The 16,598-nt window shown below is 40.7% G+C and overlaps 1 protein-coding gene across 1 annotated transcript in view; it reads right to left on the bottom strand.

The window, feature by feature from the left end:
- vps39 (VPS39 subunit of HOPS complex) overlaps positions 1 to 16,598 on the bottom strand; it is a 93,301-nt gene that overhangs the window by 19,905 nt on the left and 56,798 nt on the right. Inside the window, exons 17-20 of the mRNA XM_020535715.2 lie at positions 16,493 to 16,591; positions 12,514 to 12,631; positions 9,366 to 9,494; positions 1,030 to 1,132 (exon numbers count right to left, since the gene is read on the bottom strand). Of these exons, the coding sequence (XP_020391304.1) occupies positions 1,030 to 1,132; positions 9,366 to 9,494; positions 12,514 to 12,631; positions 16,493 to 16,591 (449 nt within the window). The remainder of the gene's footprint in view (positions 1 to 1,029; positions 1,133 to 9,365; positions 9,495 to 12,513; positions 12,632 to 16,492; positions 16,592 to 16,598) is intronic.

Here is a 16,598-nt window from a genome sequence, read left to right as displayed (position 1 = left end):
TGGGGAAGTGTTGCTGAACAAAGAGACCTTAGAGTGCAGGTTGTTGGTTCCTTAAAAACAGAATCGCAAGTCGACAAGATAGTGAAGGCGGTGGTTGGTATGCTTGCCTTTATCAGTCAGTGCATTGGGTGTAGGAGTTGGGAGGTCATGTTGCAGCTGTACAGGACATTGGTTAGACATTTTTGCAATAACACGTTCAATTCTGGACTCCCTGCTATAGGAAGGATGTTGTGAAACTTGAAAGGGTTCAGAAAAGATTGACAAGGATATTACCAGGGTTGGAGGGCTTGACCTATACAGGGAGGCTGAATAGGCTGGGGCTATTTTCCTTGCAGTGTCGGAGGCTGAGGGGTGACCTTACAGAGGTTTACAAAATCATGAGGGGCATGGATAAGGTGAACAGCCAAGGTCTTTTCCATGGAACGAGGGGGTCCAGAATTAGAGGGCATAGGTTTAAGGCGAGAGGGGAAAGATTTAAAAGGGACCTAGGGGGCAACGTTTTCACACAGAGTGGTGCATGTCTGAGAAAGTGATGCAGGTTGATACAATTACAACATTTAAAAGGCATTGGATGGGTATATGAATAGTAAAGGTTTAGAGGGATAGGGGCCAAATGGGACTAGATTTATTTAGGATATCTAGGTAGCTTGGACAAGTTGGACCAGAGGATCTGTTTCCATGCTGTACAACTTACGACTAAGTGAAAACTCCCTTCCCCGAACTTCCTTTGAATGTTAGGAGACAAATTAAGTTGCAGACTTAGGTACAAATACATACTGATAAAAATCAAATATGTAGGATGTGCATCAAACCCATCTTGATCTCACCTGGTGGAAAATTATCTGCAGCAAAGGAACAACGAACAACGAACCGTATTCACTGTGCAGCGCTGAACTGAAGCAAACGCATTGCAAGTTCAACATTTCCATCTTAAAAAATAGTCCAAACAAGTTTGAAATGAAGATATAAAACCCAGTAAATTTAGTTGTATGTGGCAGAGCTCCTAAAATGGAATGTGATAATACTTACTCTTCTGCCATTTTAATATTCTTCAGTATGTGAACATAAATAAAAAGGGCTTGTTCATGTAGACCCATCCGACCCATCAGTAATGCTCGCTCCTCCAGTAACCCTGAAATACAACCAGAAACACAACTCATGCTCACCTCCTTTTTCTCATTGAGCATTTTCTCCACTCAAAGTAAAGACTAAGCTGCACTGTGTGAAGTTGCCATGGTCGTGAAGTGTAGACAAGTCAAAACACAATAACCTAGTTCCAACTTTAGATTTCAGAAAACAAAGACCCATGAAAGGAACGAACCAGAACAGGAATGACACAGAGAGCTTTGAGACATATTTGGAAGGGGTCCTTGTGGGTAATTTCAGAGGGAATTGAAGATGACACTGCAGAAAAGCAACAGACATGATCTGTTTAAATACAGAATAAGGAAGAGATTAACTCAGGAAAAAATAGGACCTTTCAGGGACCATAGAGATAATGTGTATGAACCCAGAATACATGGCACAATCTTCAATAAATACTTTGATTGTTCTTCACGATGAAAAAGGATTATGTAGATATAGACATCACTGTGGAAGACTGAAATTTTAGAAGAAATTAACGACAGAGAAGAAGTATTTTGGGTTTAACAGCTTTAAAATGGATACATCCACAGGCCCATATATATGAGATTATACCAGGCAGTTGAGGGAGATGAGGAAGATGATATCAGAGGTCCTAGCAGCAATTTTCAAGTTCTCTCTGGCCACGGACAAGGTGCCAAGACTGGAGAACTGCTAACATTATCCCATTGGTAAAAAAAAAAAGAGGGGAAGGCATACAGCAAAAAAAATTACAGGCCAGACAGTCTGATCTTGGTGGGATAGAAGTTACTTTAAAGATGACTAAGGGACAGAATATATCTATGAAATGCTCCAAATGATTACTGTATTTAAACAAAAAAGTGTTCCACATTTTACGATACAGCTTTATTTCAGTTAGCCACACCTTAAAACTCTCACCACATTGATTACTAGCTTCCTATGTTTAGACAACCAACTTAAACTCATTTAACTCTCAATTAACATATTCATCATATATTCTCTCATTCCATTAGGATCGAGGGCATTCTCCTTTTTCTTTTTAGAAAAATCAACCTATAATAATAGGAATAAAAAATTCAAATGACAGTGATTATTCTTTTCTTCACGCATTCAAGTTTTATTTCCATTATATCCAGCAATTTATTTTAAATTGTTTAATAAAGAAAAGAGCAATCAGAGCTCTCCATTCTCCATCATTGGTTTGATCGATCATCAGTCTTCCATCATTCACACTTTGTTTAGTGTATAGTACCCTACAGTGATTTATAGTCAATGTCGCGCTCAATAGATATTGCTACGAGATCCCTTTCCAGAGGTCCTTCCAATATTTTCACTAAGAAAAATGCCATATCTAACCAAAAACCAGAGACTCCGTTGCAAAGGCACTTCTTAACAACTATTCTGATCTATTTAGCTTCCCAAACTCAAGGGTAATATTTAGCTCCCTTTCCTCTAATATTTTCTAGCTTGGGATTTTTCATAAAATTCAATACTTAAGTGGCATCAGGGCTTGCTTGGGTGCCCAGCCTATTCAGCTGTCCAATGAGTCCCTGCGATTCCTCCATTTCAGTTTGGCTGTGAATACTGACATCGACACCTGTGCGCTGTGTGCCTTGTGACACTTTACATTGCATGTACGCAGATTTGTTTTTGATGGGGGAATGGTGAGAGAGAGAAGGAACATTTCTACTCTGAACTCCAACTATCCACACCTCCCAGAATTTTGTAAACCTATACTAGGTTGTTCCTCAGCCTCTGACATTCAAGTGAAAACGAACCGAGTTTTTCCAGTCTCTCCTCGTAGATTATACCCTCCAAACCAGGCAACAACCTGGTAAACCTTTCCTGTGAGATAGTAAGAACAGCCAGTGTGGAGCTGCAGGAACACACAGCAAGCCAGGCAGCATCAGAGGAACAGGAAAGCTGACGTTTTGGGTTGGGACCCTTCTTCAGAAATGGGGGAGGGAAGGGGGCTCTAAAATAAATAGAGAGGGGGGAGTTGGGCTGGGGAACGTAGGTGGGATGATGTTAGGTGAGTGCAGGTGGGTAGGGGGGGGGGGATTGGTCAGTGAGGTGGGAGGAGCGGATAGGTGGGAGAGAAGACAGACAGGTCAAGGAGGCGGGGATGAGAGGGAGGGTTTGTCTTGGGATGAAGCCGGGGGTGGGGAGATTTTGAAGCTAGTCAAGTCCACATTGAGACCATTGGGTTCTCCCTACCTGCACTCACTTATCGCCTCATTCCAAGACCAACTCTCCCTCTCATCCCTGCCTCCTTAACCTGTCCGTCTTCTCTCCCACCTATCCGCTCCTCCCACCTCACTGACCAACCTTTCTTGTACCCTTTCCACTTCATTCTGACGTGTGGCAACCAGAACTGTATGCAATATACATAACTTGTCAATTTTCACACCTCTATGCCCTGACCGATGAGAGCAAGCATGCCTTCCTAGCCACCTTAAGCCATGGCATCTTCAGGGGACACTGAATCTGTATGCTTAAATCCCTTTGTATATAAACGCTTCAAAAGGTTCTGCCATTTACTATATACTTCCTCTCCTGCATTAGATCTTCCAAGATGCATCACTTTGTATTTGGCTGGATGAAATTCTAACATAGAATCCCTACAGTGTGGAAACAGGACCTTTGGCCCAATAAGTCCACACCGACACTCAGAGCATCCCACCCAGACCCATCCCCCTAATCTACACATCCCTGAAGACTATGGGCAATTTAGCATGGCCAATCCACCTAGCCTGCACATCTTTGGATTGTGGGAGGAAACCGGAGCACCCGGAGAAAACCCACGCAGACACAGGGAGAATGTGCAAACTCCACACAGACAGCCGCCCCAGGGTGGAATTGAATCTGGGTCCCTGGCGCTGAGGCAGCAGTGCTAACCACTGAGCCACCGTAATTCTATCTGCCATTTCTCCATCCAAGTCATTAGCCTATCTCTATCCTGCTATACCCTGGAGTAATTCTCCTCACAATCCAATAGCTTTTCCAATCTTCGTGTCATCTGCAAACGTACTAATCAGACCACCCACATTCTCTTCCAAATTATTTATATACATTACAAATAACAGGGGTTTCAGCACTACTCAGAAAAACACCCTTCCACCACTACGATATATCTTGTACAACTAAGCCAGTTCTATCCATTTTAAATAAAAAGAAACGAAAGAATTATGGATGCTGGAAATCAGAAACAAAAACAGAAATTAATGGAAAAACTAGCAGATCTGGCAGCATCTGCGGAGGGAAATCAGAGTTCAAGTTTCGGATCTAGGGACCCTGTACTGAAAGTTCTGAAGAAGGATCACTCTTCCCGAAATGTTAATTCTGATTTCTCTTTACAGATGTGCCAGACCTGTTCGGTTTTTCAAGCAATTTCTGTTTATTAGTTCACTGCAGATCCCATGTAACTGTACCTTCTGTATCAGCCTGCCACAAGGAACCTTATCAAAAGGCCTTCCTAAAGTCCATGTAGACAACATCCACCGTTCTGCCCTCAATCATCTTCGTTACTTTCTCAAAAGACTCAATCAACTTCATAAGACACAACCTTCCATGCACAAAGCCATGCGGCCTGCTGCTAATAAGCCCATATTTTCTCTCCTGTGACTAAACAGGATCCAAAGATTGTGTACAAGGCTCCAGCAATTTCCTTCCTTGCCTCCCTCAGTATTCTGGGATAGATGCCATCAGCTCCTGGGTACTTGCCCATCTTAATGCTTTTCCAAACGTGAAAGACCACCTCATTTTTCATTATGACATTCGCTAGAATATCAACATAAGCTTCTCTAGACCATCCACCATGTCCTTCTCCTTTGTGAATACCCATGTAAAATGTTCGTTAAGGACCTCATCCATATCCTCCAACTCCATGCATAAATGTCCTCCTTTGTCCTGGAGTAGACTTATCCTTTCCCTAGCTTCCCTCTTATTCCGTATATATGTATAAATAGGATTGGAATTTTCCTTAATCCCGTTTTCCAAGGACATTTCAAGGCCCCTTTTAGCCCCTTGTTTAAGTTCTTTCCCGTTTTCTTTATATTCCTCAATGACTCTGTTTGCCTTCAGTTTCCTAAACCTATGCCTCCTTTTATTTTGTGACTAAGTTCAAAATTTCTCATCATCCAAGGTTCCCAAATCTTGCCATATTTATCACTCACTTTCACAGGAACGTGCTGGTCCTGAACTCTAATCAACTGGCCTTTACAAGATTCCCTCATGACAGATGTAGATTTACCCTCAAACAGCCGCCCCCAATTTACATTCCCCAATTCTTGTCTAAGGTTGTCACAGTTAGCCGTCCCCCAATTTTGTACTTTCACTCAAAGACTATTCTTATCCATAAGTAACTTAAAACTTACAAAATTATGGTCACTGCTCCCGAAATGCTCACCCCACTGAAATTTTGATCACCTGGCTGGGCTCATTCCCCAGTACCAGGAATAATATGGCCCCTTTCCTAGTTGGACTATTTACCTATTGCTTCAAGAAACCCTTTTTGATACACCCAACAAATATGCCCCTGTCCAAGCCTCTGGCACTAAAGGAATCCCAGTCAATATACAGGAAGTTCAAATCTCCCACCACAACAACGTGTTTTTATTTAAACCCTACATTTTTCCATAATCTGTCCACAAATCTGTTCTTCTACCTCCTGCTGGCAGTTGGGAGATCTGTAGTACAAGTCCAAAGTGATTGTATCCTTCCTATTCCTGAGCTCTACCCATATGGCCTCCAACGTGTCCTTCCTCAGTACTTGGTGATATTCTCCTTAATCAGTAACGTAACTCCCCTACCTCTTTTACATCTCTCTTTATGTCGCCTGAAACGTTTAAATCTTGGAACATTAAGCTGCTAGTCTTGTCCCTATCACAACCAAATCTCTGTAACAGGTACAATACAGTATCATACTTACATGCATTAATCTAAGCTATAAGTTCATCTGCCTTACTTGTCACATCCCTTGCGTTAACACAAATGCACTTCAGACTACCAGTCATCTTGTTCAGTAACCTTTCCCTGTCTGCTCTTCCTCTTTGCTTTACTGGCTTTAGTTTTTAACTTCTCCTTGGTCATTTCACTTGTGACCTACTGCTCTGGTTCCTTTTCCCCTTGCCACACTCATTTAAAACCTTCCAAGGGACACTAGCAAATCTCCCTGTCAGGAGATTGGTCCCTCCAGTTTAGGTGCAACTTCTTGTATAGGTTCCACCTGCCCTGGAAGGCATCCCAATGATCCACATCGGAAGCTTTCCTTCTTAGACCAACTTTTTAGTCACGTATTTAACTGTACCATCTTCCTATTCCTAGCCTCACACGTGGCATAGGGAGTAACCCCAAAAATACAATCCTAGAGGACCTTTTTTTTCTTTTTTAAAAAACTTACTACCTAACTCCCTCAAATCCCTCTGCAGGATAAACTGCATAGGCATTATTCCTGCCAACGTTGCTAGTACCAATGTGTATTACAACATCTGGCTGCTCGCCCTCCCTTTTAAGACTGTCCTGTGTCCATTCAGAGACATCCTTGACCCTGGCACCAGGGAGGCAACACACCATCCTTGAGTACCTTTTGTGGCCACAGAGATGCCTAGTCTCTTTTACTAGCAGAAACATTTTAGCCATGTCAACTCTATCCAGGCCTTTTGGTATTTTGTAAGTTTCAATGAGATACCCCTCATCCTTCTAAACGCTATTGAGCACAGACCCAGGGTCCTCAACAACTCCTCACATGACAGGGTCTTCATCCCCAGATCAATCTTGTAAATCTTCTTTGGAACCCCTCCAGTACCAGCACATCTATCCTTAGATACAGGATCCAAATTTGCTCGTACAATTAAAATACACTCTGACCTGAGCCTTACACAGCCTCAGCAGTACATCTCTGCTAGTGTATTCTGGACCTCTTGAAATGAATCTCAACTTTGCATTTTCCTTCCTAACTGTCAACTGAACCTACATGTTAACCTTAAAAGAATCCTGGACTGGGACTCCCAAGTCCCTTTATGCTTCAGATTTCTGAAGCTTTTCATCATTTAGAAAATAGCCTCCACCTCCGCTCTTTCTACATTGGTGCATAGCCTCACACTTTGTCATATTGTATTCTACCTACCACTTCTTTACAACTTCTCCTAACCTGTCCAAGTCCTTCTGCAGCCTCCCTGCTTCCCAAACACTACTTGTCCCTCCACCTGTCTTTGTGTCATCTGCAAAAGCGCCCTCAAGTTCCTTCTTCCAGATCATTCATTTATAGTGTGAATAGTTGTGGTTGCAGCACGGACCCCTGCAGAACTCCACTAGTCACCAGCTGCCATCTTGTAAAAGGCCCCTTTATCCTCATTGTACCTTCTCCCAGTTGGCCAATCCTCTATCCACATTAGTACCTTCCCCCTTAAGGAATGCAAATGGAATATTGGCCCTTATTTCAAAGAGACTGGAGTACAAAAGAAGGAGATTTTGCTAAAACTTTGCAAGATGCTAGTCAGGCCACAACTGGAATGCTATGAACAATTTTGGGTCCATTATCTAAGGAAAGATATACTTGCATTGGAGATAGTCCACAGAAAGTTCACTAGGCTGATGTTGGGCATGAAGAGACTTATGAGCAGACTGGGCCAGTACTCATTGGAACTTAAAAGATCAAATAACCTCCAGAATTTACTGAAACATACAATATTCTTGGGAGACTTGACAGGATAGATGTTGACAGATTGTTTTCCCTTGATAGAGTGGACCAGAGGGCATAATCTCAGAATAGATGAGGATAAATTTCTTCTCCGAGTAGCAACTCTGTGGAATTCTTTAACGCAGAGAACTACTGAGGCTGGTTCATTAAGTATATTCAAGGCTCAGATATACAAATTCTTAAATCAGTAATGGAATCAAGGATTATAAGGAAGAGGGAAAGAGGAGTTGAAGATTGATAGATCAGCCATGATCTCACTGCGTGGTAGAGCAGACTTAATGGGTTGAATGGCCTACAGATGCTTTTATATCTTACTGCCTTAGCTGTTGGGCAGGTATATAATCAAAAAGTTTGCAGATGAAATAAAAATTGATATGGTTGTAAATATTGAGGATGATAGCTTAAACTGCAAGACTATTAAAGTGCTGATGTGGTGGACAAAGAAGTGGCAAATGGAATTCAACCTGGAAGTGAGAAGCAATGTACTTGGCTAGGGTTAATAAGGTAAATGATCACACTATGAATGACAGGACCCTCAACAGGGGAGATCAGAGGGACCTTGGTGTTCACGTGTACATATCCCTGAAGGTAGTTGGATAGATGTACAAGGTGGTTAAGAAGATCTATGGAACACTTGCCTTTCGTAGCTGAGGCCCAGAACATAAGAGGAGGGAGGTTGCGCTGGAACTGTACAAAACTCTGGTTAAGCCACAACTAGAGTACATCATGTAGTTCTCCCCACCACATTCTAGAAGGATGCAACTACACTCAAAAGGATGCAGAGGAAATTAACCAGGATGTTGCCTGGGGTGGAAGGTTTGAGTTATGAGGAAAGATTGGATAGGCTGGGGTTTGTTTCTCTTGGAGCAGCGTAGGTTGAAAGAGGACCTGACAAAGATGTCAAAAAGTATGAGGGCCATAGATAGTGTGGATAGAAAGGCACTTTTTAGTAAAGTTAATAACCTGGGCCATATATCTAAGATAAGACACAGAAGCTAAATGGAGAGTTGATATCCACTTGCATTGCCATAAACTCCAGAGCTATGGGCCAGGGCTGGGAAATGGGACCAGTATCGTTAGATCTTTGTTGACTGGTGCAGACACAATGGATGGAATGGCCTCCTCTGTACTGTAATGCTTATGGGTTAATACAATAATTTGAGATAAAAGAAAATTCAGAGGTCTGAAAAAAGTCACGAGTCAGGCAGTATTCTAACGTATAGCATATCTATGCTCCTCATACTCTTATACATCTCTGAGGTCCTCTCTCTAGCTTCACAGCTCTAAGAAAACCAAATACCAGCCCATCCAATCTTTCCTCATGGCTCAAAAACAATGTCAAAATGTATGACATCTACTACTATTTTTAATCAACCTGTTCAGACATGTCAAAACATACCTCGATGATAGATGGAACTTGATGTTACAATAACTTTAACAAAACCACACAGTAGCAGTGAACAACTATCTCAGATACACATTACACGTGTCTAACAAAAGCAATGAAATATTCAAACGAGTTATATTTATTAACATTTTGTCCGGACATTTGGTGACTCACCATCAAACGGAAAGTCACTGATGAGCTTGCTGGGTTGATAATGCGTGGAAATTTCTAAGAAACACAACAGCTTGTTCCTGTACTCTCCCAACTCCCCTTCTTCATTTCCAGCAGGAACAGGGATCTCATCTGGAACAATAAACCATGGTGATTACAATCCAATTTTTAAAACGACATGCAAAGCACAAGAGGTTTCAAAACAAAAGGAACTCGAAGTTCCTGAAAATTTTTGTGATGTTTTATGGAGGTCAAACAGGCAGAAAAGATCTCTACTAAACTGGCTTCTCAGAAATGACAACGTGAGTTGGACAAAATATATACATACACAGAACTAGATACTGCATTCAAGATATAGTTTGATTAGAGTACTAGTATTCTAACGTTTTCACCTTACAACTCAGAATTTCTTTGGATTTGCTCACTGCTGCTTTACACCAGTTGGAAATATTCAGATCAAGTGCACAAGACTCCTAGCTTGGATAGCTGCAGATAGATTGTTTCCCTTGGGAGAATCTAGAATCTAGGGCAAGAGGGCATATTCTTAGAATAAGAGGTCACACATTTAAGACAGAGGTGAGGATTTCTTCTCCTCAAGGATTGTGGATCTGTAGACTTCTTTAGGACTGTCAAGTCTGGATAGTTAAGTACATTCAAGGCTAGGACAGAGTTTTTTTAACTCGGTAAAGGAATCAAAGGTTTATAGGGAAATGCAGGAAAGTGGAGTTCAGGATTATCAGATCACAATCTCATTCAGTGACAGAGTTAACCCCGAGAGGCTGAATGGCCTAGAGTTGTTGAGTCATTCAGTATAGAAACAGGTCCTTCGGTCCAACTCAACAACACCAACAGATTTCCCAAAATGAACTAGTCCAATCTGCCTGTGTTTGGCCCATATCCCTCTAAACCTTTCCTTTCCATGCACCTGTCCAAATGTCTTTTAAATGTTGTAATTGTACACGCCTCTATTACTTCCTCAGGCAGCTCGCTCCATATATGCATCACCCTCTTTGTGGAACAGTTGTTCTTCAGGTCTCTTTCATATCTTTCCCATCTCACTTTAAATCCATTCCCTCTAGTTTTGGACTCTCCTACCGGGGGAAAAGACCTTGGTTATTTATCTTATCTATGCTCCTCATGATTCCATAAACCTCTACAAGGTCAACCCTCAATCTCCTGTTCTCCAGGGAATAAAGTCCCAGCCTATCCAGCTTCTCCTTATAACTCAAATCCTCCAGACCCCAGTAACATCCTTGTAAATCTTTTATGTAAACTTGAGGTCCTATGGCCTATGTCTTATGACAGTACACAAGTAGACTATTCAGTCTGTCAAGTCCATACTGGGCGTCTGTTGAGCAACCGAATCAGTCTCATTTGCTCATACTATTGCAGCAGCTTTGCAAGTCTAGTTCCCTCGAGTGTCCATCTAATTTCCTTTCAAAATCATTCTTTCTTTCCACTTCCGTCAACATCGTAAAACGTCTCTCTTGCACTCCTTGCCAAAAATTTTAAACCTATGTGCCTTAGTCCTTGTACCATCTGCTAATGAGAACACCTTTGCTTTGTTTAACCTATCTACACATGTCAAAATATTCCAACATTCAATCAATCAATCTCTCCTCAGTCTTCCTTGATCCAAAAAGGAGAACACCTGATTTTCCAAGATAACACTGTAGCTAAAATTCCTCATCCTGGTAATTTTTACCTGCAACATCTCACCATCACTCATTCTTCTAGAAATGACAAGAACTGGATGCAGTACCCTAGCTGGGATCTAACCAGAGCTTTATATACATTCAGCACAGTTTTCTGCTTTTATGCTCAACATTTACGAAGGCCAAAATGCCATTTGATTTGTTAACCCTTAATATGCTCGGGAACCTTTAAAGATCTATGCGGATGAAGCTCCAGGCCCTGTGCATTCTTTAAACATATACTGTTAAATTTAAAAACTGAAAGAACTGCGAATGCTGTAAATCAGGAACAAAAACAAAGTTGCTGGAAAAGCTCAGCAGGTCTGGCATCTGTGAGGGAGAAAACAGAGTTAACATTTCGGGTCTGGTGACCCTTCCTCAGAACCGGAAACATTAATTCTGTTTTCTCCTTCACAGATGCTGCCAGACCTGATGAGCTTTTCCAGCAACTTTGTTACTGTTAAAATTTATATTGCCTTTCCCTATCTATCTTTTCTGTCAAAACGTATCACCTCACATTTCACTGCATTAAGTATTCAAGTATTATGTGACACTTGTCTGCACATTCTGCAAGCCTCCTGTCCTGGAATGCAGTTGATTGGTATCATCGTTGCTGCCAAGCCTCCAAGCTGTGTATAATTGGCAAATTTTGAAACTTTTCTCTTATGTTCCAGTATCTAAGTTCATATATACACAAATATATAAGCAGTGATTCTAGCACTGAACTTTGGGCACACCATGCAACGCCATATTGCCGTCTGAAAGTCAATCATATACCATGATTTTGTTTAGCTCTTAACTTTTTTAAAAAATTAAATTAATCTTCCCATTCCATAAGAGTCAAAGTTGTGCGACTGTTCTACTCAACCATATCATTTGTTGAGGATAGGTCCAAAACTGAACATGGAGTGTACACTCCATTAAAAATAAAGTTAATAATAGAAGAAAAAGGTTGGACGGAAGAAAGAGTAGTAGTCATGAGAAAAAAAAGCTTTACTAAGTTTTGGCTGAATGGTACAAGATTCAATCCCCGTCTTACTGTAATGATATTTCGCTACACACCAAGTGCTATTAAAAATAACCTGGAGGGATTTTTATGGGAAAGAAAAACATGTTAAGTCCTGTTGCTGCTGCTATACAGCGCAGTGGTACTGGAGGGTGGGCTGGGTAGTTTTGTTCCTTGCAGTCTGACTCAGTATAAATGGAGGGATGGACTATATAATCCTGCTTTCTCTGGCAGGCATGGAATTTGACAGCAAGGGACATTAATGCTATGGCACTATCAAGCAAGGTCAGCAAATTGCTTCAAGCCAATACTTTCAAGGAGAGGGGAGCAAAATAAAAATAGCAGAAAAGACTGGCCAATTAAACCAAAAATTAAACCAGAAACCAAAACATGCATTCAGATAAAAATGCACTTGCATACAAAGCAGATTCTCTGCAGTTGTGTGCCTTACCCTCAGGCAGAGAATTGAGGTATTCCTTCATGAGGGCTTGCACCTTCTCACGATATAGCTGGATCAGGCAGTTGTGGAAGACTGGTGCAGTTTCATCCCAGATATAGATAATATGCTCCTGGAAAGAGGAGGATAAAGAACAGCTATTTCTATGATATTAATAAAGACCACTTGTGACAGGTTGTAGACTTGCTCGCCGAGCCAGTGTGTTCGATTGAAAACATTTCGTCACCCTGCTAGGTAACATCGTCAGTGCGCCTCCAGTGAAGTGATGGTGTTCTGTCCTGCTTGCTATCCATATGCTACGGTTTGTTGGGGTGGTTGGTATCACTTCAAGCGCTGTTTTTCAATGGTTTGTATCGCGGGTGAGTGCCAGGAATGGCCTTCAGAGGATGCTTGAAAGAAAAAAGGCATGAAAGGAAGATATAGGCTTATTTAAAAAGGGAATCAAGTATGGAAGGCAACAGTAAAAGAGGAAGGTCAAGAAGGTGTAAGGAATTTGGAGGGCAAAGAGGAAAAAAACAAAATGAAGTATTACAATAGGAGAGGGATGCCCAATGTGGATAAAAAGATGGGGGAGAAAAAAGATTAAAAGCAGAAAAAGTAGTGATGGGACAAAAACAGAAATTTAAGACCTAGGGGTTCAGGTACATAATTCTTTGAAATTTGCATCACAGGTAAACAGGGTGGTTAAGAAGGCACTTAACATGCTTGCCTTCATTGCTCAGGCCAAATAGTATAGGAGTTGGAACATGGTGCTGAAATTGTACAAGATGTTGGTGAGTACTCTACTAGGAATGGAGGGTATTCAGTTATAAGGCTAGGCTGGATAGACAGACTTTTTTCATTGGAGTATAGGAGGTTGAGGAGTGACCTTATAAAGGAGCATGGATAAGGTAAATAGCAAAGGTTGTTGCCCTTAGGTGGGGGAGTTCAAAACTGGGGGCATATTTTTAAGGTAAGAAGAAAAAGATTTAAAAAGGACAGAAGGGGCAATTTTTTTTGTTTTTTACAGAGTGGTTAGTGTGTGGAATGAACTGCCATAGGAAGTGGTGGATGCACGTGCAGTTATAATGTTTAAAAGATATTTGGATACATACACGAATAGAAAAGGTTAAGCGATATGGGCCAAGCGCAGGTAGGTGGGACTAGTTTAGTTTGGGAACATGGTTGGCGTGAACTAGTTGGACTGAAGAGTCTGTTTCCATGCTGTATGACTCTGTGATCTGGCAGCATCTGTGGACAGAAATGTCTGCTGGCATATCAGCTGTGTCTCTCAGCAATTTCATTTATCGTTTCACATGTCCAGCATCCAAAGTTCTTTGTTTTGTTTTACAGGAGTGATGGACTTTGGTCCAGAGTAGCATCCAAAAAATAATGTGAAAACACATACGGAAACTCAAATTACAGAGGCACAACTCCACAGCAAGGTTAAGATACATAAACCCTAATAACAACACAAAGTTCTGAGGAAGGGTCACTCAACCCAAAACATTGACTCTGACTTCTCTCCACAGATGCTGCCAGTTCTGTTGAGTTTTTCCAGCAATTTCTGGTTTCGTTTCAAAATTAAAATCCAGTGTTCAATTTAGAGGTCCTGCGGTAGCATGAAGTAGCAGTATCCAGAATGGGGTCAGCTTAGAATATGGGCAAATGATTAGAGGACAAACTGCTACAGGTATTTCCATCGGAATGAGTAGCCAAAAATATGCAGAATCCATCATAGGGCCTCTCATTGATATCTCTACAAATTCTTCCTGTCTTACAATCCTGAGATCGCAGTGCTCCTCTAATTTCAGTCTTTTGAACATGCTGAATTTTAATTGTCCCAAACCTGTCAAAATATTCCAATATTGGTTCCATGTCTCCTCAATCATTACTCAAAGGAGAACGAACCCTAATCTTCCAAGATAACTTTGTCACTAAAATTCCTCATCCTGATAATTTCCAATTGCACCATCTCACCTCACTCATTTCACTAGAAATGGCACAAACTGGATGCTTCAAAAGTCATGCTTCAGTTATCTACACTCAAGTTTGGAATTGCTACCCTAATCCTTCTGCCTCTGCCTTTAAAACAATCCCAAATATTGATTGTTTGACCAAGATTTTTGTCCTAATGTCTCCTTATGTGTCAAATCTTTGATAATGTTCCTGTAAACCATTTTGGGTGATTGAATGACAAGAAAGTCTCTAAATAAATGCAAGTTGTTATTATTTATTTGTAGTTTAGAATTCCATGATCACAGTACTACTGGATTTCTTTGTCCCCCGGTATGGGAATGAGGTCTTAGTATAGACCTATAATGTGAAAAAATATCAATATATAGTGGCTTATACAACCAATGCACCTTACAGCCAATTAGGTTTTTTTCCCACGTGTAGGCACTATAATGTAGGAAATGTAGCAGCCAATTTGTACATCTCAAAACAGTATCAAGAAAATGATCAGTTATTTTTATCAAATTAAAGAATAACTTAAAGCCAGATCATTTCCTACATTAGAGAACTTTGACACCCGAGAAGGTGAATGGTGCTTTGGATCGCAAGTCAAGTCTGACAGGGAGGGATTCTCTCACAAGCGCACTGAAATGTTGATCTATATTATATGCTTAAGTCTCTGAAGTCTCAAACCTCTGAGTCAGGGAGGAGAGTGCTACCACTCTGACATCATAACTCTGATCTACATAAACAAAACAAACATTGCCCATATCCTGTTGTATCATCATCAATCCAGGTATAAGTTAAAGTTATGGAGTTTCATCAATTATATCCAAATAAACTATTATCTGAAAAAAATGGGTTACTGTTGTGTTATGGGCCAGACCAGACCCCCTTAATATATTTTAACAAGGTAGCCTAGACCCTAACGTTTTCTTATTTTAAAGGCAGATGTGAAGCGCCACGTTCCAGATGCAATGCAACTGGTCAAACTACTCGACGTGAGGCAAAACACAATTTATTTAAACATTATAGTCAAAATATAAACAAAGAAAGACGAATTTAGAGTAATTTAACTATTAGAAAACTTAACCGAATAATAGTTAGGGTACCTATTACTCATTAACTGTTCCAATATAGCAAACACACTCCTTGGCAAAAAGGCAAATTCAGACACAGATTCTCAGTGTTCCAATTCGGGGGGGCAAAAAAAAAACACATCAAGAGAATATTCACAGAAAGTAGCAGCTAAGAGACACTCACTGAAGCTTCCAACTCTTTCGAGACCCCAAAGGCTTCTGATGTTACTGAAAAAACCAAAACGCAGAAATCTGGATCTGAGACAGCTGGCCACATCCAGGCTGCTTCCATTGTTCCAACTTTAAATAAAATCCCAATGCCTCACAAATTGTTTACTTTCTTAGAGTCAGCTCGTCAGCTCTGCCTTACATCTCTTCAAAAACACAGGACAAAATAACCTCTTAAAGTGACAGCTGCATTACAGTTTGTCCAAAGCACCATCCACTTTCTCAAGATGTGGAAGTTCTTTAATGCAACAAGTGATCTGACCACCATTTATTCTTCAACATAAAAATATTTTATCATTTTCTTGATGCTGTTTTTGGTTAAAAAAAAAAGAGGCAGCGCTGTTTGTCCACCCAACTAACAAAGTGTATCCTGCTGAAAATACACATGGATATGAATCAGGTTCAGTTAAGATGCAAATAGCCTGGCAATGTTGAATATTTGAGCAAAGTACAGATGACCATATAGGAAATTATTTAGATGGAGCAGCGAAGAGGGTAGGAGAAAGGCTTATTCCTGGCTGCAATACAGATTTCATCCTTTCTATTCTGTTGAATTATTTGTTCACATTAAATGTATGATTACATAGCAAACAGAATGAAAATGTTTGAATATCAAACCACACAATCATCACTCTTTACCCACTTCAAGTAAATATTCAGTAGCATATGACATGGGAGAGCATCACTGGTGAATAATGTTAATGTAGCACACAAACAGCAACAGTTCTTACCAGGTATGGAATAGCAAGTTCCTTACAGCTATCCTTTAGAAAGTCCAACACTTTGATTCTTGGTAAGTTTTCCACCTCAGGCAGATCCTCAGTAAATATCTAAACA

The sequence above is a fragment of the Rhincodon typus genome, chromosome 8, assembly GCF_021869965.1.
Source record: "Rhincodon typus isolate 14 chromosome 8, sRhiTyp1.1, whole genome shotgun sequence".
Lineage (NCBI taxonomy): Eukaryota > Metazoa > Chordata > Chondrichthyes > Orectolobiformes > Rhincodontidae > Rhincodon > Rhincodon typus.
This window is presented reverse-complemented; position numbering and strand designations above follow the sequence as displayed.